We start from the raw sequence: 26657 nt of genomic DNA on the forward strand, positions 1-26657 counted from the left end.
TTCTACTTTAGAAATAGTTGTACCGCATAACAGAGTGGTCTATCACTCTGATGCTGATCCCATATTTCCAGAACTAGGTACTACATTTTTATTGTTACATATGATTGTGTATCCACCTATTCTTGTCCTTCTAGTAGATGGGTATTGCACCACCAGGATATAGAACATTATCTGACACCTATTAAAGTGCTAGATAAATATTAGTTGAAATGATATTTCCATTTTTACTGCATAAAGAAAATTGTAAAGGTTAATCATAACACCTTCCAGAAAAGCCCAACTGGTCATCTATCAACCATGAAAAGCAAGGGTACTGAAGCTCCAGCCTTGAGAGGGTCACATCGTCAGGCTGAGAGAGAAGGAGCAAAGCCAAAACTCCAAGCTGCAGTAAATCGATTCATCAAGAACTGAAGATGAATAATTTTCACAAAATACTTCTCGGCAGTTGATGACAATTGCCACTTCCCAGTTACTGAACAGCCAGATGTTAAACATTTGTGAACACAGTTGTTACAAAGTATGCTGAGAAGCAGGATGGGGATTTATCCTTATATTTATTAAAATGTACTGAATCAGGTATTTAGCTGACTCTGCTGCTTGTTATCACCACTCGGACGTTCTTATAGTACACGCAGGAAGTAGCTAAGAAAATCCTAAGAGAGCTGGTTGTACTCTAAGCCCATAGATCTAAGAAAGCATAATTTATTTTTCTCCTTCAAGTACACTTACTCATTGAATTCCTATTTTTAAAAATTAAATTATACTGACTGATATACTATGCTATTTTTAATGAGCAGAATGAATGCTTATTTCAATGAAATGACTTGTAAATTCTTCCAATATGACCCTTGTCTTTCAGTCCATTTTTCAATTTAGGTAGCATTTCATTAATGGAGTGATATGTAGTGTTTCTCCTTTTCCTTTTCCCCCCTCCACTTATGACTTTCCAACAAATCTTGAAAAATAGAGCCAAAACCCAACAGCAAACATGAGCTTTATATATCAAGTAAAGAAAGAACTGTTCAATCAAACAACTATATTGAATATAATATATTGCTGGGTGCTAAAAATACAAGTTAAAGTTTTATTGAAGTAATTCTCAAACTGATTTAAAATGCAAAGAAAAATCAGAATTCTTAATGCAAACAACCATAAATGGAGGTTCTTCCCTGTTTATATAATCATAAATAATGTGATTGTAAATCTGAAAGATAATCTCTGGAGATAACATTATATTGATAGGCTTTAACACACACACATACACACACAGAGCAAAAGTAGCATATAAGATATTATTTGCAAAGCTACCCAACTATGAAATCTATAATGAATATTCTTACACTTGACGCATCTTTTAATCTGAATATCATAAATGCAAGCAACACTAAACAAACATTAAGATCCTTCAGTAGCTATCATGAATGTCAAGAAAAAAAAACACAAACAGAAAATATGTCCTTTTAAAATGTTTATTTTTATCATTAATTTCATAAATTTCTAAATATGCACAATTAACTCTATCCCATAAAGGTAGGATGATTGTTTACTTTATGAGAATAAAAATAAATGATAAAAATTATCCTTAGAAAAACCCAAGTAAATGAAAAGTTGTTTATAATTCTTACATTGGTCCTTTTAAGTCTCCCAGATTTCTGCCTATCAATGAATTAATAAACATCCTATTGTTTATCTGATGTTGGGAAAAAGACCAAAATAAACTGGTGTTTCTTTTCTTAAGTAGTAGGATTTTTAAAATAATACTTCTTCTCTTGCAGCAAATATCACACCAGATGATCTGCTTTCTCAGGAGACCCAAAGTCTCCTATTTTAATGCTTTTGGAGACTAGAGTCTCCTACTCTCCTATCTATTTCTTAAGAAAATGGCAGTTATCTGAACGCTAGATCACAATCCTTTCCCTAGGCTCTTAGAATAATTTCATTAAAGCCACTGAAAAGAACTGGAGGATTTTCTGAAAAGTGATATTTTGATGAGTTGACTAATGATGAGATAATGTCTGAACATGATTGTCTACCAGTCGGGGATAGATCTTAATTAAAATAAGCTTTTGTAGACTTTCACCCACTCTTCCCTTCTCTCATTCAATCAACCAAAAGACTGTGAGGCTATCAGACTGGATGGCATACTACACATGATTACACTAATTTGGGCTCTCTGGACAATCAATTTTGAGACAATACATTTAATTATTTAAAATCAAAGATGGGAAAAGTAAAATAACCTTTCCAATTTGAATTCAAACTTTTTGGTACATTTATTGTGACTCAATTCTTTACCTTCCTCTTTGTGAAAAATGTCCATTTTGTAATCCTCCCCCAAATGCAGAATGGAGGGGCCTCTGGGTGGTTCAGTTGATTAAGTGGCTGCCTTTGGCCCAGGTCATGATCCCAGGACCCTGGGATCAAACCCTGCATGGAGCTCCCCACTCAATGATGAGTCTACTTCTGCCTCTCCCTCTGTTGCTCCCTCTACTTGTACGCTCTTACTCTCTCTTAAATAAAATCTTTTAAAAATATATTTAAAAACAAAAATACAAACGCAGAATATAACAAATGCAATAATTTGCATAACAAAAGGCCAGTATGCAAATACATTTCTGAGATGAAAATAAAATAAAATCTTCTCCCTACCAGTATAAAAAAAGGAAGAAAGAAATTAATTAAAGGCAGTCAAGAAAACAAAAAGATGATGCCATCCTTCTATAATCCAAAAGTCCTTTGCATCTAAAGATGTGATCATAGCCACCTAATGGGTGTCTTCAGTAAGAACCCAAGAAACAACTGCTGTTTGCTGGAAGAACTCTGCCAAGGTTTTGCCAATTCCAAGTTACTCTTTCTTTCTAGGTAATCCCCTGTCCTTACCTTTGCTTCTCCATAGTCCACTATGGAAATGAATATTTTAAACACTTTAAGTATTATATTATCATGGGCAAGGAAAGAAAACCAAATAAAACATCTCTAAAGAGTGATAATGTTGCTCTAAAAAACCTGGTAAGAAGTTACTGAGATTTTTATTAATAGATACAAATTTTCTCCTCTTTCTTTTAATGCTCATATTACACTTGATTTGTCAGTTTTAATTTTTCTTCAAAAGCATTAAAACAAAGCCCTTAAGGGATATTAAGGAGACTCATTAAAGACTTAAACTTTGCTCTTAGTTTTCATACAAAATCTGTAAATGATTTCACTATAATATTTCTATTATTTTACAAGAAAGACTTGAAGGTTATCTCATAATACAGGCAACATTATAAGTAAGCATGCATGATATGGGGTATACCAAAGGATGAATCTTGCTTTACTATATATATAGTTTGCAGTACTTAGAAGCAACAAGTTTTAATAAGAAAGATACTGAATTGGTTGTCAGAAAGTCTAAGGTCCCCCATCTACTTCTGCCTCTGTTCTTAATTCCTTTTGTCAACTGACAAACGAGTGAGAGTGAGATGAGTTCAGTGATCTTTAAGCCACCTTTCACCTTTGAATTGTTTAAAGTGCATATGCACTTAAGTGCATATGTCCTTAAGGACAAGAAAAGACTCTCACCAAAGCCACTGATATGGAAGGTGGCCATACATCTTGGTTTGCCTGGGACAGTTCTAGTTCACGCTTGTTAGCATTCTGCTCAATTCAGTATTTATCTCAGAATCTTACTTAAGGTACTTGTCACTTGTCATCCAGTTGTGGAGAGTACAATCAGCAGGTAGCCTCCAGCTGTTACATCATGTTCTACCTCAGATGCAAGGGAAATAAATGACTTTCCCAGAACAGCTCAAAGCCAGTGGCTAGACAAGGCAGGGATATTTTAGCTTTACAGAGGCAACACTGATAGGCAATATTTGCTCCAGAGCTTCCCATCAGTTTGTCAAGGCTTTGTTGAGTCTGCACAGTGGTTCAACTTCTTCCTCAACCCAATCCCACATCCCTTCTTCTCCCTTCAGGGGTGTTAATACCTAATAAGCATTACAAATTCATAAATTGCTTCTCAGACTCTGTTTCTGGCGAACTCAACCTGCAACAGATGGGCTTGCTAGACCTCCACTTTGCACTCAGGGCTTCTGCCATGTTCTGCTACTACAGGGTGAGATGCATGTACACGTAGTTAAATCAGAATAAAGAAATTTCTTCTCTAGCCCCTTCCAGGAATAACATAACTAACACCTTCATTTTAAGGACAAATGCCCATTGTAAAAATGAAGTACTCCCAGAGACACACACCTTGGGCCAAGTAACACCATTCAATCTAGGCTGGTGGTGAAAGAAAGAAGTACCCTGCCGGTGACCTGGTATACTAGCCAGTGGCAGTGGGCCCTGTGCTATCGTCCACGAGATGCACACAGCCATCAAGCCTTTGGGAGATATTGTCAGCAAGAAATTAGAAAACTATAATTTAGGTTGATATGAGAATTATATAGGAACTAGAGTTAAACACTCCAACCTCAAGTGTACAGAGCAGCCACTCTGATTTTGTCCTTTTCATGAAGCACAATAAATCATTTCAACAGTAAGAAACTAGATAATATAAAAATTAATAAAGTAAATGCAAATTTGTTTTACTTTTTTAAAAAAAATGTTGAACATGTACCTTGAACAAAATATTTGTCAATATTTGTCATATGGCCTGAAGGCTATAATGATTTCACTGAACACATGAAAATGCTCAAATCTATTGATGATGAATCAGCATCTAGTTCACAAGTTACTCATTATTTTAGGAAAACTACGCACAACAATGATAATTTAAGACATAAATAGGTAGAAGGTCCAGTAGGTGATCAAGGTTATGAAAAAAAAAATGAGCTTGACAGTCACTGGGATCCATCTGGGTGGCCCTGTTTCTATGCACAATGCCAAGTTACAGATTGGCTAGTCATCCAAAGATAATAATAAGGCAATTTTAATTTTATATTACTGCTCAAAAACAAATTAGAGAGCATGTTCTAACTGTCCACAAACATCTTACACTCTCTCTTACACTCCTTCCATTGATGTATACCTCAACGTTCTCTACTGCAAGGCAGCTTTATATCCCAAGGATCTCTAGCTGAAGTTAGGAAAGATAGGCAAGTATTTCATTTCTCTTTTTCTTTCCTGTTTTTCCTCTCTGTATTCAATTTCCTGTTCTTTCTCATTTTTAAATGAAAATCAATCATTCCAAAGAAAATTCTTCTTTCTCACCTCTCTTTTAGCCATTTCCACCCACCATGTCCTTGACTCTATCACAAAAATACAATAATAGTTCTAAAAGACAGTCTTCTCTTTTAGAAAGGGAATGGCAGGGAAGAAAATAAGCTGGTAAAGACCATATTCTGGTTAGTGAGGTTTTCAAAGACACACCTTTAATAATTTTTATACAAACACAGAAGAACAAGGTCTAACTGCTGGACTTCAATAAGGAAACAAAGGCACAGATGATGAAATAAACTTCCGACTAACAATAAAACATGGGAAATATTCCCTTCTACCTAAAAATACAAAGCATCAAGAGTAAACTAGAAAAAGCTCATGAAAGCAGGAGAAAAAGGAGATTATATAGATAAAGGATTCTGACAGTGGCTCAGAATTTATTCCAATCATGGATTCTGGAATTGGGGTGGATTCAGGTACCCAGTGGACCTATGGTAATACACACATAAGCTGAAACTCCATTAACTTCCCATAAGCCCTGACTGTTACTGGCCTACTACAGTAATATTTTGGTACCTCAGTATATAATGTCACATTTGAGTCAGTTTAGTTCCCCAAAAGTTGAATATTTCCCTTTCACCCATGCACTCACCCTGCCAAATCATAAGAGGATCATTGTACAATTTAATTTTGACATGTAGAAGGGCCTTTTTCTCAAAGGGACCTGACTATCCATTTATTAAAGACAGTTCAGGATCTATTAGCTGACACAAGTCTGGGAATTGGAAGAAGGGCTGCACTCTGTATTGAGATGATTCAGATTATGCCTGTTTGCCCACCCTAGAGTTTTCTTCTCCTTAGTGTAAATCAAATAAGACTTTAGTAGGTTGTCCATCTATTTGAAATCCCAAGGATGTCATGGTCAGTTAGTCAACACTGAAGATCTCTATAGGTCAATCTAATGGGAAACTGTTCCAGCCATCCTGACTTTATCAGTTATGCATGGTCTCTCAGCCTTTGCCTCTCAGGGACCTCATCATATCCCCTGAATTCAAGAAGCCCACTCTAACAAGAGCCTCTCTCACTTGTCATTCTTGGTCTACAAATAGTCACCACAGAGCTTTTTAAAGGGTTCTGGAATGCCTATCACCAGTGAATTTCTCAAAGCCACATTGAAAAAAATCCTTTAGGGGAATTTAGTTAAGAAGCTGATAATCTATAATATATAATAAATCTGGGCAGTTTGGATGGCTCAGCAGTTTAGTGCCACCTTCAGTCCAGGGCCTGATCCTGGAGACCTGGGATCGAGTCCCACATCAGGCTCCCTGCATGGAGTCTGCTTCTCCTTCTGCCTGTGTCTCTGCCTCCCTCTCTCTCTCTGTCTCTCTCTCTCTGTATCTCTCATGAATAAATAAAATCTTTAAATATATATATAATAAATCTTCTCCAGCATTTATTTATGAATAAATAAAACATTTAAATATATATATATAATAAATCTTCTCCAGCATTCAGATTGGAATGCTGTAGATAACTTCATCTACAATATATCTAAGAACTCTATAAGCATGTATATCAATAATGAATACACTTATGAATATGAGATGAAAGAAAAAAAGAAGTTAACTTTTATTTTATCTATAGCCTGTATTTTCCTTTTTTTTTTTTTTGGAGCCTGTATTTTCAATAGTGCTTATCTAAGTAATAATTTTTGAAAAGATAGATGTGTATACTATCACTTAATAACACACATGAACATGTCTTCAAGGATATTTGTCATTCACATTTCCTATGTTATAGTTTTTATAACACTGTCCACTCCACCTCCTAAGGAAATCACAACACCAATGAAGAAATACAACACGCACATGGACAAATACACACACCTACATACACATACACATACCACTTAAAAGAGAAGGTACAAATTAATTTTCCACAAAACATTTAAGAAGTACTAGGTAAATATATAAACAAAATACGCACATCTAAAAATTACTTTTTTCAGCAAACATCTACTGACCAGGCATCAATTTAGGTCCTCAATAAACTGAAGGTCTAGTAATAAACACAGATGTTATAAAAAGATATGTACACTACAAATAAATAAGTGCTAAATGTGTGCTCTGAGAGTCCAGAAAGAACAACTAACATCGCCTGGATCTGTTGGTAATAAAAAGAAAAAGAATCAGGAAGGTTTTATTCAAAAAATGAAACAAAGAAACCAAAGAAGTCCTTCTGATCCAAGGTGCTAGATGAAGTAAATAATTTTGCTACAATTTTTGCTGTCTGCTATATATCAAAAATCTCTAATGACACAAAATTTAAGATTTGGAGTAAGACTAATATTTTGACAGAAGGAACTTATATCAATTAAATCATACATTATTAATTTGCTCACTCACTCAATAAACTTTTATTAAGTACCAATGACTTGTCGCACATTATGAATAAAAAAAGATTCTTATTCTCAAGGGCAGCCCTGTTTATCACAAGGAAAGGCCAAGACAACAAAAGAATTGCAATTCCATTAGAGCTACTTGAAAAAGGATTTAGAATGTAATTACAAAATTACTCAAAAAGGGAAAGAAGAGCTGTTCTCCTAGGGATTTAAAGAAATTAATGGTTTGTAAAAATCTGATGTTTTACTTTCCTTAAAAAAAAAATATGCACACTAATCTTCGGAAGACAAATTACTTTAAAAACTGGGAGTGAAAGGGCAGACTTAGAGTGGTACATTCAAATCAACTAGAAAGATATTGAATATAAATTTTCCTTTTCTGAAAAGTTTTAAATCAAGTGAATGTTCTTTATTACCATGGTAACTCAGTATTGAATAACAATAGTTGCTATTTAAAATATTGCTTTCAAAGCAACATCAAACGCATTCAAATTAACACTATTTTAGGCAAATCAGGAAATCTAGTTGCAGAGCCAGAGTATTTTGCTACTAAAGGTATAGAAAAATCTTGATAAAATTCAAATAGAAATTCTGCAATTCTAAAAGAAAAAATAAATCAGCTACATGCTCTGGTTATTTAAACTACCTTCTCCATAAATATTAAGGCCAATGTCAAAGGAATATAAAAAATACTATTCCATACTTGCTTGCCTAAGGGAAAAAATGAAAAAAACAAACAAACAAACAAGCCCACACTTGCAAATCAGAAGATGAGGATGTAGAGCACAACATATACACAACTAGAGCTAATAAATGGTTAAGATCCTTAATAAATGATTGGGGAAAAAAACATAAAAATCCTGTACTTGGCATTTATCCTTCCACAATATTCCTTTGAGATTTTTTTCAACTATACCAAAATTAATCTATTATTATTCCTACTTTATGTGGAATCAAATTATCCACATTCTAGACCTTATTTCTCTGAAACAATTATACAGCTTTATATAAGCTATGAGCTGAGAATCGAGAATACTCCCACAAGGCGGAATGTTGTAGGTGAGGAAGCCAAAAATTAGGTGGACTAATCAGCTCAGGGTCACATGGTGAGCAAGAGGCAAAGAGATTTTTAAAAACCAAGCAACCCCCACTCCCACCATCCACAGATTCACAGCCCAGGGTTCTTTCCACTGCCTCACTGTTCTTTCTCTCCCTCATTCTTGGGAGAAAAAAATGCTGTCCTGCCTTTTCTCTCCTCTTCCCTCTCTTACTTGCTTCTTGCCTAAGAATTACAAAATGAGGAAAAATAAATAAATAAAAAAGGCAGCAGGGTCACCTGCTGGACACCCGGTACCCTTACCATCATAAGGTCGGAAGGTAGGCAAGGCAGTATTATACAATGGAAATTTGCTTAATGGATCCTTTTATTTCCAGAGGAAGCACAGTGATAAAAGTCTGTTTCTTTAATACTCATTACTCTGGGTCCTACTTGTTAAACCTATTATTAAAAAAATCAAAAACAGCTTTTGAAAGAATTGCGAACAGACTTTTTGGCCTCTAAATACATCAATGAATCAATGTCTATCACTGGCTTTCTTATAAAACATAAATTCTCTTCCATTGACACAGAGGCTAAACTACAACAAAAACTGACAGGGGGAAAATAAAAGAAAAGAGGTTAAAGAAAAGTGAAAGCAAATAAGAGAGGCATTTTTGGATAAACACATTATTGCTACTAAGCTTTCCACAATCCACCTTTTAAGGAAAATGTTATATTTTCATTTGTCACAGCAAATGCACTTTTTTTTTTTTTTAACAATGTTGGCATTCAACAAAAGAAACACCTCAAAGTGATCAAGGCTCAGCTTGATACTAATTCAGTTCCTGCTTTCTGCACAAATTCTGAATACCTGCTGGGTGCATATTCTATAAGGAACAGGCAATTTTATCCAAGATCCAAAGAAACTGGGCATTTTCTTTTATGTTTTTATGAAGTTCTAACTGAAAACCCGGGCTAACGAAATTAATGGCATGCAATATACAGTCCTTTCAAGCTTATAAAAAACCAACCACATAGTGAGAGTCTTCTCTTTTCTTAAATAAAGGAACCCCTGGTCAAAGAACAAGCCTATAAAATGGATTAGGGAAGAGCAACAAGCAAATGTATGAATCCTTTGTCAGGTTGTTTCAGTGGACAGATTTGGGTATTCCTTGATCCCTCTGTTTTTGTTTTTGTTTGCATTATACATTCCCAATGTCAGTATTTTGGATCCTCACTAGCAATAAATATTATCAACCAAAAAAATATTTGTTAAATGATAGGCAAAATGTAGTATTACAGCTATTCTAATTAACATTTATTTGAATACTATTACAATTTTCTCTGTTCACGTAATTTATCCATTTACTTTTTCAGCTTCTTATTGAATTAAAAGGGCTCTTTATATATTGACAGTACAGGTGAGTAATTGCTAGAACTATATTTTGGTTCAACTCTATTTTCTTTTTTGATGAGATTTTTATATTTTTACATGGTTGTATCTACTTAGTTTTCTCTATGTATTCTTCTAGAAGAGATGTTTTTTTATAACCAGAGATTACTATTAATTTCTCTTTTCTTCTGATTCCTTTACAGATTAACTTCTTTATGTTAAAATATTTAACCTATTTGGAATTAGTTTTTGGACATCTAAAATAAAAATTTAATTTTTTTACACAGTTAAGTGACAATTGTTTTAACTAAATATAAACTAATACTTCATATTGATTTATCGAACTATCTTTATCATATGATGTTTTATTCATGCAGTAAAGCGTTTATTTCTAGGATATCTATTTTTGCTAATAGATTTCTTATCATTTTTATTCTAGTACCATACTGTTTAAACTATTTCAATATTATAGGAGGAAGCATAGTAAATTAGCACATGTTTTAGCATACAATGAGCCTGAGTTCAAATATCAAATTACTCACTTAATAGCTTCATGTTCCTAAGTACACCTTTCAGCCTTATAAATTCTTTGTTTGTAAAGTTTATTTCACTTTATAACATGTCTTAATAGGGCCAGTCTTGTCATTCAAGATTTTCTAGATTTTTTGTTATTTACTTTTAATTATTTTCTTCTGTTTTTCAATGGAAATTATCAATTCCTTTGCTCAGCAAATGGTGTAGGGACTGGTGTCTCTGTTGCCGCACTGTCGAGGGCTGTTTGCCAGCCATCACCTGAATGCCCCCAATGATGCATCCCTCTGTCCTGGTGCTACCACGGTATTGCTAGCCCTCTGGGGACCTGCAGAAGACACGTGCCAGGAACCAGTATGCCTTGTTGCATAGGATCCTCTTGCCACCTTCTTGGAGTTACTCCCTGTCCAATGTCATACAGAGAAAAGCAGGACTTCAAGTGGGGAATAGGCAGGGCCTGATGAAACACCGTGGCCACTATGGAGCCACAGTTCCAAATGCAGACAGGTGCCCTAGACAGGAAAAGACGTGGCAGGTGGGATGTATTTCCTCCAGAGTTTGAGACCCTGAAAAACAACAGGTGCATCTGCTGTGCTGTTCTTGAGTTTTAGTTGAGGATTAGTTGGTTTTCAGTCTGCATTTTGGAAGAGAGGAAATGTTACCAAAATTCCCTTGGGCTTTAGGGCGAGACCTCGCTAAGTGAATGTGAGTGGGAAAACTTGTTTTAAAAAGGCAGATTCCAGGGTTGCACGCCCTGAGGATTCTGATGTATTGGGGCCCAAGCTGGGACATAGGAGCCTGTCTTCTCAGGCCCACTCCACACCTGACACAATTCAGGCTGTACTGGATGTGCTTTGAAGGGCTGTGCCATTCCTTCTCTACCTGCCTCCCCCGACCCCCAAACTGCAGCTGTTGTGTTGTTTTATATTTTCTTTTTTTTTAAAGGTTTATTTATTTATTTATTTATTTATGAGAGAGAGAGAGAGAGAGAGAGAATGGCAGAGACACCGGAGGAGGGAGAAGCAGGCTCCATGCCAGGAGCTCGACGTGGGACTCGATCCCGGGACTCCAGGATCACGCCCTGGGCCAAAGGCAGGCGCTAAACCGCTGAGCCACCCAGGGATCCCCTGTTTTATATTTTCTATATTTCCTTGGTTCTTGAAAAAGGAATGATAGAAATAAAGTTATTTGCTTTAGGATTTAAAAAAAATATCAATTTCATTGATAACTATTTTGAATTTTGATTTTAATTAAAATTATATTAAGCCTATAATTTATCTTGGGGAGAATTAACAACTTGAAATATTCAGACTTTATGTCTAGAAACATAGCATGTCCCTCTACACTGTTCCATACTTTAAAAAATCCTTCAATTTCTTGATATTGCTAGATTTTCAAGTCTCATTGAAGTTAAATCAGCTGTTTCTCCTTCTGTGAATTCTTTTTAACATGGTAAAAATAATAAATACCAAATGAATGTTTTTGACAGACTCAGGGAGTTTTTTTGTTAGAAATTTGTTTTTTTGTTGTTTTGTTTTGTTTTGTTTTGTTTTTTTAAATTTTTTTTTTTATTATTATTTATGATAGTTACAGAGAGAGAGAGAGAGAGAGGCAGAGACACAGGCAGAGGGAGAAGCAGGCTCCATGCACCGGGAGCCCGATGTGGGATTCGATCCCGGGTCTCCAGGATCGCGCCCTGGGCCAAAGGCAGGCGCCGAACCGCTGCACCACCCAGGGATCCCAGAAATTTGTTTATAACGGCTAATTCCTCTAGCGAAATAAATAAGCAAACAAGTATAACATGTAATCAATACAATTGAAAACCTCTTTTGAAAGATAATTTGGAAAATGCTGCCTTTTGTTCCTAGTCTGTAGAAAAGTAACAATAATATTTATTCATGTAAACTCCTAACTTGACCTAAAGAAATAAGGAAAGAAAGAAAGAAAGGAAGAAAGAAAGCAAGAGAAAAAGAAAGAAAAAGAAAAAAATGAAGTCCCATTGATATTGGTTTGGATCTTGGTCCTGGTTGTTTTTTCTGTTACGTTTGCTGCCAGCCTTGAAAGTCTGTACTGTTGAGTACGCTTCTTTAACTAGAGAAGACACAATATTCAAATTGCCACTGAACAGTCCGCCATTCCAGCATCAACAAAAGATTTTCAGTTATTGTGAAAGTAGGAACTCAGAGGACTGTGTCATAAATGAGAAGGAGTTGGAGTAAGAAAGGATGACAAGTCACTTGACTATTCCTTGAAGGACAGCCTAACTTCAAACACGTTTTATTTGTTCCAATTAGGAGCATTGTTTTCTTTTTCTTTCTTTTTTTTTTTTTAAAGATTTTATTTATTTATTCATGAGAGACACACACACATAGAGGGGGGTGGGGCGGGGCTGAGACACAGGCAGAAGGAGAAGCAGGCTCCATGCAGGGAGCCTAATGTGGGCCTCGATCCCAGGACTCCAGGATCAAGGAGCATAGTTTTCTACTAGGTATTGTCACTGAAAACATGGGGATATGCAAAATTTTTTTATATAGATCTTCTCTTCTTTCCTTTCCTCCTTAATTATGTTGATAGTGGCACCCTAAGTCATTTTACTAGTTTTTCAATACAGTGCCAACAAAAGATAAAATCACCTCCTATTTTTTGCTCTTCATCACACTACAGTAGACAATTTTAACTCTACTTATTCAACTATCTATTGTATTACTCAGTTTGGTACATTTTTTTTGGGTTCTCTGGCATTTCATGTCCATCATTTGTCACCTCCAAGTTGTCTAAAAATCTCATTTCATGCAAGAGTTTAGTTTTACCTTCTATTTACATCTGTTTGTTACATCCCACCCTCCTCCTTTGTTAAAGTTGAAAATCCTAAGAGTGGCAGCATTTTCACGGGAAACTATGCCCAAAACTCCCTGACTCGGTTGCCTTAGAATCCACAGAAGATAAGCAACTTCCTTTGGTATTAATGTACTTAAAGTCTTAGGTGTGTTCATTTGGGTGACATTTATGAACACTATTCGCATCATTATAATCCATCAAGTTATAATTTTGCCTTAAAATTACACTATATTTAAAGAACAGGAACTATATCCATTTAGCTTCCTTTATAAAGTATTCAGCAAGTGCATCAAACAAATGAATACTTAAAAATGTTCCTCATGATCATGATAATGGCACACAACCATTGACTTTTTGGCTTCTTAGAAATAACTTAGTTCCTTAACACTAGACTAACTTGGCAAAATGACATACACGTTCTTGGCTACCCAGTACATTACAGTCACGTTTTTGACATTCTTAAGAAATTTTAATAGCAAGAAAATTCCTCACTATTCTTATTTTCTTTATACGGTAAAATCAAGCAGAAAACAATAGATAATCAAGAGTCCAAATTTCTCTTAGGGACAAAACAATTCATAATAAAAACAACAATCCATGTAAACAAACCGCTTTGCTATAATAACTCTATGTCCAGGTCCAGAAATTATAGAATTTTGTTTATTTTCAAGAATTAAAAGTCACCATTTTATTGGCTAGAAAAAAATTGTTCATTTTCCCTACCTTTGGTTTTATAAAATGACTAAACTAGAATAAAACTTAATGAGTAGTGAATTCCAATCTTCTACTGAGCAGTCTCTATATCTTCTGCGGCATTATAAGTGAGCTGTCATCTACTAAACAATGACAGCATACATTTCATGTTCATAAACTGAGAAACCAAGAGGAAAACAATCCATCCTCTCTCCTGAGAGCAGATGGGCATTTAAATTATAATATAAATTACTCACTTCCCTAAAAGAAAAATTTCCTTAATTGCTGAGGTTATGAAATATGAAATTTAACCCCAGATCATATTTATTGAATGATTTATTATATTATGATAGCAAATGAGTTATGTTAAATCCCATCAAGTTAACAAATTAATTGTCCTCCATGATGTCCACATAGACTCACATGAGACCAGAATTACAGTGTTCCATTATACAAGTAATACATAACATTAATACATAATATGTTAGTCCTCATCCTAATCCGGACCCACCTCGATGGATACACAAGTACTTGCATATGGATTTGCTACTCATCTCCCACTGCTAACCACAGGCCAGACTGTACTATAAATTCAGTCACTCTCAGAGTTCTGGAAAAATTTAGAAACAGGAAGAATTTAGAAATAGATCCATTTGCTCTGGACTTCATTTGGTATACTGTCAATTTACTGGTCTCTAATATACTTAATACCCATACCATCCCCAAGCCTCTCCCCTCCATTTTCCTCTGAGATAATGTTTATAACATTAGCAGTAACCCCATAGTTATTGTTTGGCCCTATTATGTTGAATCATAGGTCATTCTCTCCACACAACTTTTCACCTCTTCAGCTTCTTTGATACTACAACATTAATTTGGTGTCTTTGCTTTCAATCTGGTCTTTCTCCTTGCCAATCTATGTAATATCAGCAAGGTGACCCATATAATGTGCAAATTTTACTTCAGTTACTTTTTAAAGTCCTTCAATTTTTCACCAACATCTTTAGACAAAAAGGCCAAACTTCTTAGCAATTCCAGGCTCCTCCATGTCATGGCCTCTGGATACCACTCCAGCTTGGCCTCCCAACACCATGACATTTTACTCACGTTCCATGATAGTTCACACCTCTGAGCAATTATTCATGCTATTTCTTTCTCTGGAATAATCTCCCACACTGGACAAGTCCTGCACTGTTTGCCCCAGAAAGCCTCCTAATTCTCTGTCCCAGAAGCATGTACATCCTCCATTTTGGAGAGCACAGCATTACATTTTGTTTCTATATTTGAGTCCTGCCCCCACTAGCGTGTGAGTGTTTGTGAAGCAGAGGATATGCCTCTCTGTCTTCTTGCATAGGCATCCATCCCCTTCTCCCTCCCTTCCTTCCTTCTCTTAACAAATAATTACATTTACTTGGAACAACCATTTTATTAGGCCTTTGAATACAATGGTGAGCAAAAAGACTACTACCATAATTATGCTTAGTCTATGGGAGGAAACTTGTTACACCAATGATAACATTTAGAATATATAGTTACCAAAAGAGATAAGTGACCTCAAAAATAGAAATACAGCCGCATATACCTAATATGCGGTATTAAACATATTTTAATTTGGAACAACACCTAAAACTGAGGTGTCTAGAAGGCTTTTCAGAAGAAATGATTCCTGAGCTATGAACTAAAGATCCCAGGTGCATGTGTGGGTAAGGATGAATGGGATGGTGGAGAGTACTATAAACATATGGATCACGAAGAAAGCAAGAAAACATAACTGAACCAAAAGGCCAGTGTTGCTATAGTGTAGAGAAGAAACAGTTGAATCAAGATGACAGGTAGGTCAAGACCAGAGCAGGAAGGCCCTCCTAGGCCATCATGAGGATTTTCTATCTTTATCCTAGAAGCAATGGAAAGCTATTAAAGGGATTGAAGCAAGATAAGTGATTTAATTTGATTCAGGCTTTGAAGCTTCTCTGGCTACAGTGCAGAGAATGGATTGGAAGTGACAGCTATAAAAAAAAAAAAAAAAAAGGAAGTGACAGCTACAGTGAATTCAATCAGGAATGGACCAACACTGGTACAATACAACACCACCAGCACCTCTACCTGTTCAATAACTAATCTAAAGAACTGGTTATGCCTGGAAAAAACAATTATTCTGAGTTGTCTCCCTTAAATTTTGGATTACATACCTTAGTAGGCCTCTTGGCACATCTCAGAAGGGCTACCATCCTCCACTCATCAATTTACTATTTCAAGTGATACATTATACCTTCCACCTTCTCAAAATTCAGCATACCTTCCTCCATCCTCAGTCTCAGTAATAACCTTTCTATTTTTTCACTGAGGAAACAGAAGGAACCAGAAAAGAAACCCCATTCCTCCCACTCCAAACCCACCAATCCATTTGTAGCCATGCTCTGTAACCATCTTCTCTGTCTCCCCACCTGTTAGGAAGCATGACTGCCCAGCTGCCTTATCTGTGGTCAACACCTCCACTTACACACTGAATCCAGTTCTTCTGGAATTCATTAAGAGGCACTTGTGGACTGTGCTCCTGTGATTATAACCTCTATCGCTCCAGCAATGTCAACATTTTCCTCTCTACTTCATTCTCATTACTCATATTGTTCCCAGAAGTATGAAAACATATTATAATAGCTCACATTAAATATGTGTGTATGTGTATATGTTTCATATTTCTATACATGTATTTATTATAAGTACACTTAGCTTGTATCTGCCTTGTCCCTATATCCTCCTTCCTTCAGCTACTGATTTATTGCTTTATTTCATTTTATATCAAAACTCCTTAGAATTTTCCCAGTGGTGTTTTGGCAAATATTTAACAGCTAGGTCTTTAAAAATATTTTTAAATCCCTTTTTTATGATGTCTGTCAATTTCTTGGAATAAATGCACTGTGATTTTTTAAAGCTATTGAACTTGACCTCACTGAACATAGAGTTGGAAGTGAAGCACCCAATGATCCAATGAACTCACAGGAGCTGGCCCCAACATATCATTAGATTTGTCCATATGGACCATCTCTACTTCTCCTACTATCTCTTGGACCTACTTCTGGCAGGCTTCTATTCCCAATACTACATTAAAAACACAGCTCCCAAAGTCATTAATTCAGTCCTCAATTTACTCCACTTTTTGACAGTATTTGTTTCAGTTGATCAGTGCCTCTTTTTTTTTTTTTTTAAACAATGTCTTGTTCTGTCCAGAAATCAAACTCTCTGGTTCCCCTCTTACCTTAGTGGCCACTCCACCTATGTCACCTTTGCTGTACTCTACATGTTGGAAGTCTCAGGGCTCTATTATATTTCTTCTCTAACTATACATATCCTTAAAGTAGCTACTCTTGATTGGACACTGCCACTTTGGAGGGGCAGTTTTGAGAACTTGGGGGGCAATTTGGTTCTCACAATGATGATCAGCAGTTACCAAACTTTAGAAGGTAGGTAGGGGTCAGAGACATTAGTTACCCTGTAACATTGTGGAGGATGCTATGCAACAAGGAATTATCTTACTTCCTGCCTGTTTTTCAAATGACTTCCTGGACATTCATGTAAATGAAAAACTCACTTATAAAAATGAATTTATAAAAAATGCAAAGTTTTTGCATGATGTAAATACATGCTAAAAAAAATCCCAAGATTGCAATCACCCTGTAAACTGAAGTAATATTGTAAACTATTGTGTCTAGAACTTCACCAAGAGAAGCTCACTATTTTGGAAAATTACATCATAAAGAAAATAGTGCTTCTAATGTTTCAATTGTATTGGGATCTGGTATTTGGAAACTTCTTATTCGTGAACAATCTGTATGTGAATTAAGTCACCTATTTCATGATGACTTCTAGTATAGTTATGCTTGAAAATTTAAATATGAAATATAAATCATTTACTATAAATTATTTTAGTAGCTCCTTCATGCTAAGGTTAGGACACTGTTTTATAAAATCATTTGTGTACATAATATCTGCAAATTGCATTTTAAGAATGTAAAGTGGGCATACAATATGTTATAAAATGAATATAAATTGCTATAGAAGGTATATTAATGTAATAACATACAGGGAAAACATATACAATGTAAATACATAATATATACAATGTGAAATACATATAAATATATTTTTAAATGTATATAAATCTTACATAGATGGCATTACTATGCTAGCTGCTTTTATCTAACTTCGTATCTTTAGATCCATGGATATAGTAATAATTCCCAAGTTTGGATCTCTATCCTGACCTCCAAACTAACATATGCAATGGACTATCCAACCTTACTTTTTGAAAGTCTCAGAGGCATCTCAAATTTAAACTGTATAAAACTGAATTTAAATATCCACTCTTATGTGCCCTGATTTGCTGAAAAGATCTTTAACTCAATACACAGCAGCATTGCCCATCCACTTACTTATTTACACTAAATGCCTTAGATGATCTCTAATTCTTAATTCTTCTTTTTTATTATTTTTTGATTTTTTAAGGAGTTTATTTATTGGGATGGGGGACAAAGAGAGAGAGGAAGACAGAATCTTAAACAGATTCCACCATAAGCGTGGAGTCCAACATGGGGCTTGATCTCACGACCCTAAAGATCATGACTTGAGCTGAAATCAAGAGTTGGTCCCTTAACCAACTGAGCCACATCCAATCCACCAACAAAAACTGTCAGATATACCTTCAGGATCCACTTGTCACAACCCAGTCATTGTAACCCTACATGTAACTAGTACCTTCTCTTGTCTAGACAGCAGCAAAGGCTTCTCTCTAAACTCACCTCCTAATTCCCCATTCTGGCCCAGCCCCATCATATTCTCTATACAGCAGCCAGAGTTACCATTTTAAAATGTAGTCAGACCCTAATCAAAACCCTCCAATGATTTTCTACAACACTTAAAATAAAACTGAAGTCTCTAAGTGCCTACCATATCTGGTCCATGGGTGTTCTCAGATTTCATTTCCTACAACCTTCCCACTTAATTCCAGCAACACTGCACTTCTAGCTGGTCTTTGAACACAAACATTTGACTGCTTCAGGGTTTTTACACTTCGTCTTACCTCCCCTATTATTACTGCTCCAGATTCAGAGCTCTGTTCAAAGAGGCTTCACTGACCTCCTATAATAGTCCGAATCCAACTAAAACCAGGAATGACTCTACGTCATTTAAGTGGAAGGAATTTAATACAGGGAACTAGTAGAGTTAAGTGAGGGAAGAACTGAAGCTAAAAGATTGTGAACAAATGTAGAGAATAGAAAGAAGCTACTACTGTCCATGGGGAGTGATGGGGAACCAGGCTACCAGAACCCATAAAGCAGACCCACATGGCAAGAGATAAAACCACTACTGAAGCATCTTTAAAATGATGATATATTCCCCACCTCAGCAAAAAGTTTGACCTGTTTTCTGCCCTGTTCTAAATTTCCACCTTTTCCCTTTCTCCTTAAACTCATTTAAAATAAATAAATAACCTTGGCCTGACAACCACTAGGTAATATGTGTTAAAACAAAATGGATATCATTCAGATGCAGATTTCTAAGCCATGACTATTTTTCTCAATCATATAAAAATGCAAGTCCTCCTATAGCCTATAATGTCTGATCCCCTACTCACCTCCCTGTTCTATTTCCTACTACTCTCTCCCTCACTGTATCTATTCCAGCCCCACTGGTTTCCTTGCCATTCCTTGAATATCCTTTGAATATCCAAACTTATTCTCACCTCAGGGACTTTGCACTTACTCTTTCCTCAGTCTAAATACACTTCTTCCTGTTATCTACTGACATCTCCTCATCTCCTTGTATGAAACTATAAACACCCTATTTTTTAAATGATTTCATTTATTTATTCATGAGAGACACAGAGAGATAGAGAGGCAGAGACAAAGGCAGAGGGAGAAGCAGGCTTCATGCAGGGAGCCTGATGTGGGACTCGATCCCAGGACCCCAGGATCACACCCTCAGCCAAAGGCAGATGCTTTAACTGCTGAGCCACTCAGGAGTCCCCTAAACACCCTATCTAAAACAGTACTACCACCTTTCATCATTATTACTCCCTTAACTTTATTTTTCTTCAGACCATCTAGCACTATCTAATGTATTATACCTTGGTTTGTTTTTGTTTGTTTGTTTTTTGGAGATCTCTACTGACTAGAATATAGTTTCTAGGAGAGCAGAGAGCTTGGCTGTTTTGGCCAATGGTATATCCCCAGACACATGCACTGCCCAGTATACAGTAGGTGTTTAGTAAATACTTATTAGCCAAAATAACAAATAGTTTAAATGTTATCTTCCACAAATGACTAACCATTATAATTTGCTAATCAAATCAACAACAACAAAAAGTATTTCTAGTCATTCTTTTGTAGATGTAGCAATTGATAATTTATATTCATTATGGGTTTAAACTAAAGCTCACACTGCATGAACATGCATTATATAAAACCCAGATATTTTATATATCCAAGTATGATTTGTGTTGTTCAAAAAAAGTCAGTTTGCTCAAACTTATTTTGGATCTGCATTTTGGGCATGTCCTCCAAAATAAGGTTGGTATTCAATAGGAGTACTTTAATTTTTTGCTTTTTTTACAGCCACCAAAAGCCATTCACAGATACATATGGTAAGGTCACAATTGTTCCAAAACATGTTCTCATTATAAAATAATAACATTATTATAATTCGTGTCATCATAATCTGCTTTATAAAGGGTTCCCCAAATTAAAAAAAAAAAAACACTAAGTGTATTACACATATTTTGTTTTGATCTTTTCCTAAACAATCAGCTAGATGAATCATAAAATGTACCTGGCCTAATTCAGTGACAGAGAAATAAATAGAGAAAGAATTATCACCTCTTTTTTCGTCTAGTCTTTAAAGTTCTATCTAAGGCTATTTGTACTATAAGTATCAATGTGTTAGGTAATTAAGGCAAATTCATGATGTTATATTGGCCCTGTTTTCCCACTTTTGACCCTCAAAGTGAACCATGTCTTCTGATTGTAGCAAGATTTTCAATAGATAATAAACTGATGGAAATTGATACCACAGATTCAAAGAAAAGCTATTATGTGATTCATACAATAAGTCCTCTGTTGCATATTTATCCAGTTGTCAATCCATTAATTATCAAATGGAAAAATTACAAAATCTTTAGATTAATTTCAATGTGGGTATTATGCATATAATGCTTTTGTAGTAAAACTTAACCTCTCTAGAGTAAGCTGCTATTTAGAGCACTAAAAAAACCAGCAGACATTATTCAATAATAATGACACCTAATACAGAAAGTAACAAAACATTTTGGATAGTTAGAATGATAATGAAGCCAATAGACAATCTGTGACCATGTATTTAAAACTGGAAAGTAAGACTGATTCTAGAAAAGCAACAAAATATTAATTCAATGATAAATCCACTTAAGTAAGTCACTCTACCCAGTCTATCATGATCATTTTATGGAAAAACCTAAACTGTGTTTGAGGTTTAAAGAGTCTTCCAAACTTAATGAGTCTTTTTCACATACTTAAGGGATGCAACAAGAGTCTTGATTAAAATAAAAAGCTAGACAATAAATCTAAAACTTTAAGGCCTCCTTGTTCTGTGCTATGTAGCTGCTTAAACTGCTTCTTGGTCACTTTGCTGCTGGGGATCATTGCTTAATCTTGGAAAGATCATCCATGGGTAATCTTAACCTGTTCTTTAGACCTGCCCAGGGCAGAACATATTTCTGGGAAGAAAATCTAACTATAAAATATCTGTCAGTTTAGAAAAGCAGACCTCTGATATTCAACTTTTAAGTACCCCTTTGTTATTTCCTACCTCTACTGCTCTTAATACTACGTTTTAATCAATTTTCACAGAAACAAACAAACAAACAAACAAACAAACAAAACAGGGCAGCCCCCGTGGCACAGTGGTTTAGTGCTGCCTTCAGCCCAGGGTATGATCCTGCAGACCTGGGATCCAGTCCCACATCAGGCTCCCTGAAGGAGCCTGCTTCTCCCTCTGCCTGTGTCTCTGCCTCTGTGTGTGTGTGTGTGTGTGTGTGTGTGTGTGTGTGTGTGTGTGTCTGTCATGAATAAATAAATAAATAATCTTAAAAAAAAAAAGAAAAAAAAAAAACAACAACTAATGATCCTTGATCTTAGGAGTAATGTTCCCAGTTTTCCTTCCATAATTATAATTCCATTGTTTTAAGTCAGCTAAACCTTTTTTTGAACTAAAGTGCCAGATAGTGGTAGAGCTATTTAGGAGTTTTATGCATGAATGCTTGACATTTTTTTTCCAAGTCAACAAATATTTAAAGTCAACAACCAAGAAGGTCTATTAATTGAAAAGCATCTGACTGGAACTGAACTCTGAATAGAATGATCTTATTTCTCCCTCAATGGCACAGTACATTAAAAAGGAGGATAAAATTAAAACTAAAGTGTTCCTAACAGAAAAGATTGAAATAAATGATGAAACCATTTCTTTAATGAGCTACTGACAATAGAAAATAACTTTATGAAGAAATTTGTGAACAATAGCTAGTAATAATCCATCATGAAGTTTCTCCTTACCATGATGAATTAAATTATATCTTCATTGTGCTTGTTTCCCTTCAGATATAGAATTTTATCAATTACCATTCATTACTGAAGTTAGTTCTTAGTTTATTGGGATTCTTACCAAAGAAGAAAGAACTTTACTCATTTGTCAAATAGTGCAAAACAGCTATGATTATATCAACGAGCTCTGGGTGTATTCTGAGAATCACTATTTTCATACTATACCAGTGTTTTTTAAACAAGGGGCTACCATTATCTCTTTTGAATGCAATCAAATAAACTATTTCTATTGAGGCCTGATTTTTCACATTCCCAAATAGGTCATTACTGCTCAAAGATCTTTCAATTAATTTCATTGTTTGCCCATTAAATACCATGTAGCATATTTTCTCCATTTTTATCAAGTCTCCAATGGAAAACTGGCTGCCCTTTATATAGATACAGAATTTATACACACTATTATTTTTAACTGTACGATATAAATTCTTTCAACTATCCTTCTTCTTAAAATATCTCTTTATTACATAATATCTTGTCCTAATTTGTACAGAAATTAGTCCCCTTTCCAGTGCTAGCTTCTCAGACCTGTGCTTGCAAATCCATTCCTTCTAGTCCTCTTTCCATTCCCACACCTCCACTGACTCTTCTCCTCTGCCTTCCAGTACCAGTAAGTCTTTCCTTCACTGTAATCCAACCAACTAACAAATTATTAATACTATTGTTGTTATGGTGCTCCAAATCTTTCAAAAGTTCTTTAGCATCTCTAAGTTATTCTAATATTTTGTCAAGGCATTCAAGATCTTCACTGAGCTGATGCTAAATGGCTTTTTCCCTAGGACTCCCCAGAATAAAATCTTTGCTTCTGCTAGGCTGACTCACTCACCTTTCTCATATACGGCTTATGCATTACCATCCCTGATTTTTGACAATGCTGTGAATTTTATCAAAATGACCTCCTTCCTCCTTCATTTGCCTGATTTTCAAGGTTCAGCTCAAATTCTGTCTTCTCTATAAAGCTCCTCCTAGAACCCCAGACTACACTAAATCTATCTTTTTCTGATTCCCTGCTCCAATTTAGCACTCAATTAGGAAATATTTTTATTTATACTTGCATTAGTGTTTATACTTGCATCCTTCCTTTTCAGCATCCAACCTAAGCAACTAGCCAACAAGTTAACATTTACTGAGCACTCACTTGTCAATCACTCTTTGGACCAGGAGAACAGAAGAATGAATAATGTTTCTTTTATTTACTCAGAACTCTTAACACAAAGCACCTTTCAGGGAATACACAAGTTTTTACTAAATAAGTGAGTAACACATCACTAATAGATTTGCTATTAAAAGTGACCACTCTTCCAAACATGCTGTGCAGTTGCTATACACACATAGGTAATATCACAAAACAATCATGCAAGACTGGAAGTTTTAAATCTCAATATAAATCCTAATCCCAGGTGTTTATTAGTTTTAGAGTAAAACCAATCAATGATTTTAAAATCATATATTTTTTTAAAAAAACACATTTCATTCTTCTCACTATTGCCCATGCATCTGACAAGTAAGCAGAAACCAATGATTTATAAGCACAGCAATCAAAACATTATAAACAATTGTGGGTATCCAAAGTATCTGAATTCCAAAAATGTATCTGACAAGAAGAAAATATGACTATCAAAACTGTATAAGAAAAGAGAAAACAAAACAACAGCTTGAGAACATATATACATTTCTATATGTGCTAGTAGTCCTACCACTTAAACACATGTGAACTATTGTATAACTGATTATTTTCAAAGCGTATAACTTAAAACTCTATGCTCTACATACCTGTCCAATCTCCTACTATTTTAAGGTGGACCCCAAATGTTGCTTTGGTTTCAGTAGGACACTAAAAAGCAAACAAACAAAAAAACTAGAATCATTTCTGAGTATTCTGAGTAATAATTATGTATTACCAAACTATGATTCAATTACAATTTTCATTCTCATAGCAAGTCCCCAGAATCAATAGAAAATAGGAAGTAATGAACTAAAAATCAATATAGATCCTCATTAGTGGAGGAAAAAAGCAACACTTATCAGTCAATAAGACAATATACATTGCTCTAAAAACCCATAAGTATATATATAAAAAAATACACATAATCTAAAATTGTTAGCATATCACAAATATTGTCTAAATACTTTTTGAATTAAGATATTTAAGAGGACAGAGCTTTTAACCACAAAGGAAGAGATGGAGACTAATGATTTTAATGTCTTTTTCTCTCCAGATATTATACACTTCACATTTTACCAAATTCCAGGAATAAAGAAACAAAACATTTCCCAATGTGACCGGAATTTTCCATGTCCAACAAGGAACTCCTACTGAAAGAGTTCTATTTCATTCCCTCCCTTAATTCTCAGAAGAAATAAACTGGAGTGAACTGGCAAGGGTACTTGGGAAGGGGAATGAGGTGTAGTAATAGAATAAAAGTATACATGGCCCCATGTTTAGGAAATGTAGAAAACACCCACATCACTGAAATGAGAGGATAATTTTTGGTTCACAATAAGAAAATGCAGAATCACCTTTCATTTTTCAGAATCCCAATCTCTTATCCATAATCCTCAGGTTCAAATGTTGTGAAAAGTAAGCTTCAGAACTCATTTGGTGGCACTATCTGACTTGAATTTATGGGAGGGTAATAGTGGGAGACTAAAAGCTCTGTACAAAAATTCATACAGAAGTGTTTTCCTACAGAAGTATCCATTTGCTTAAGAATCTTACCCCATAAGAGAACTGCTAGAGAACTTATATAATATATAAAACATACATACCTTTTAAAATCTACAAAATTCTAAATTCTGAAAACACATCTAACTTAAGGGTTATGGATAAGAACTTTATACACACTATTATTTTTAACTGTATGATAAAAGCTCTTTCAATTATCCTAATTTCTTATCACACAATATCCTGATTTTTAGAGAAATTAGTCCCCTTTTTCCAATGCTAACTTCTCAAAACTTGGGTTGCCATTCTTTCACTGAGTACCATGTGCCAAAGGCAGTGCTAAGTGCTTTATTTCCAAAATCTTACAATAACCTCTGGAGAGCTGTCTTTTATAGTTAAAGAAACTGAATAACTGGGACTTAAAAATATGGACTTTTCCCAAGATCACACAACTAGTAAGAAGAGAAGACAGAGTTTAGTCCAGGTGTGTCTGACTACATAGTTCTTAACTATGGCAAGTCACTGTCTCCTCTAAGGCGAACATGGAAAATGGGTAAGGGTCACATGAAAAATCAACTGGAGTAGGAGGAAGAAAAGTTATTTGTTGAAGATTACTAAAAGAGATGTACAACAATAAGAATGAAGGGGAAATATGAGCTGAAGTCAAAGCACAGACATGGTCCTGGGGGCCCTGTGATAGAGAATGGGTTGCATAAAGCAAATCTAAAATCCTCAAGCTCCCTGTGTCAACCAACTAATGTAGGTCACACTGGGATGCTATAAGAGGAAATAAAGGGAGGTGAAGACACTGTGGAGAAATGTAAAGAATTCACAGTCAAACAAGAAAGGTAGCTTGGAAATCAGTGAAAGCCCTAAAATAAAAATGTAGGTATTCACAAGAAATCACAAACATACTAATAGTACATGATCTAATATATGTTCAGGATTGGGAACTGATATGATACGGAATTACTGCTAGTATGATAAAAATATTAAGATAAAAATATTATGAAATTATATTATTTAAATATTATTTGTACTATTAAAATGGTATTTCATTATAATTGTGACTCTAATATTGATTTCATTTGCATTCTGGTTTCTAATAACTCCAAGATCAATAGGTTTTCTAATGAGAACATATTAATAATTATTCCATTAGTAAGATGGTGTGATCTGTAAAAGCCACCCATCATTTTAGTTCATACTACTTAATGCTGGCCAGAGCCTCTATGCAGTAAAAGTTGTAGCTAGGGGATCCCTGGGTGGCGCAGCGGTTTGGCGCCTGCCTTTGGCCCAGGGCGCGATCCTGGAGACCCGAGATC

The 26657-nt window shown here is 35.2% G+C and overlaps 1 protein-coding gene across 5 annotated transcripts in view; it reads right to left on the minus strand.

The window, feature by feature from the left end:
- Positions 1 to 26657, minus strand: part of NOX4 (NADPH oxidase 4) — a 165338-nt gene that overhangs the window by 49767 nt on the left and 88914 nt on the right. For all 5 annotated transcript variants that reach the window (XM_041730488.1, XM_041730489.1, XM_041730487.1 and 2 more), the window contains one exon: positions 24441 to 24501. In XM_041730488.1, the coding sequence (XP_041586422.1) occupies positions 24441 to 24501 (61 nt within the window). The remainder of the gene's footprint in view (positions 1 to 24440; positions 24502 to 26657) is intronic.

The sequence above is a fragment of the Vulpes lagopus genome, chromosome 15 (assembly GCF_018345385.1).
Source record: "Vulpes lagopus strain Blue_001 chromosome 15, ASM1834538v1, whole genome shotgun sequence".
In the NCBI taxonomy this organism is placed as follows: Eukaryota; Metazoa; Chordata; class Mammalia; order Carnivora; family Canidae; genus Vulpes; species Vulpes lagopus.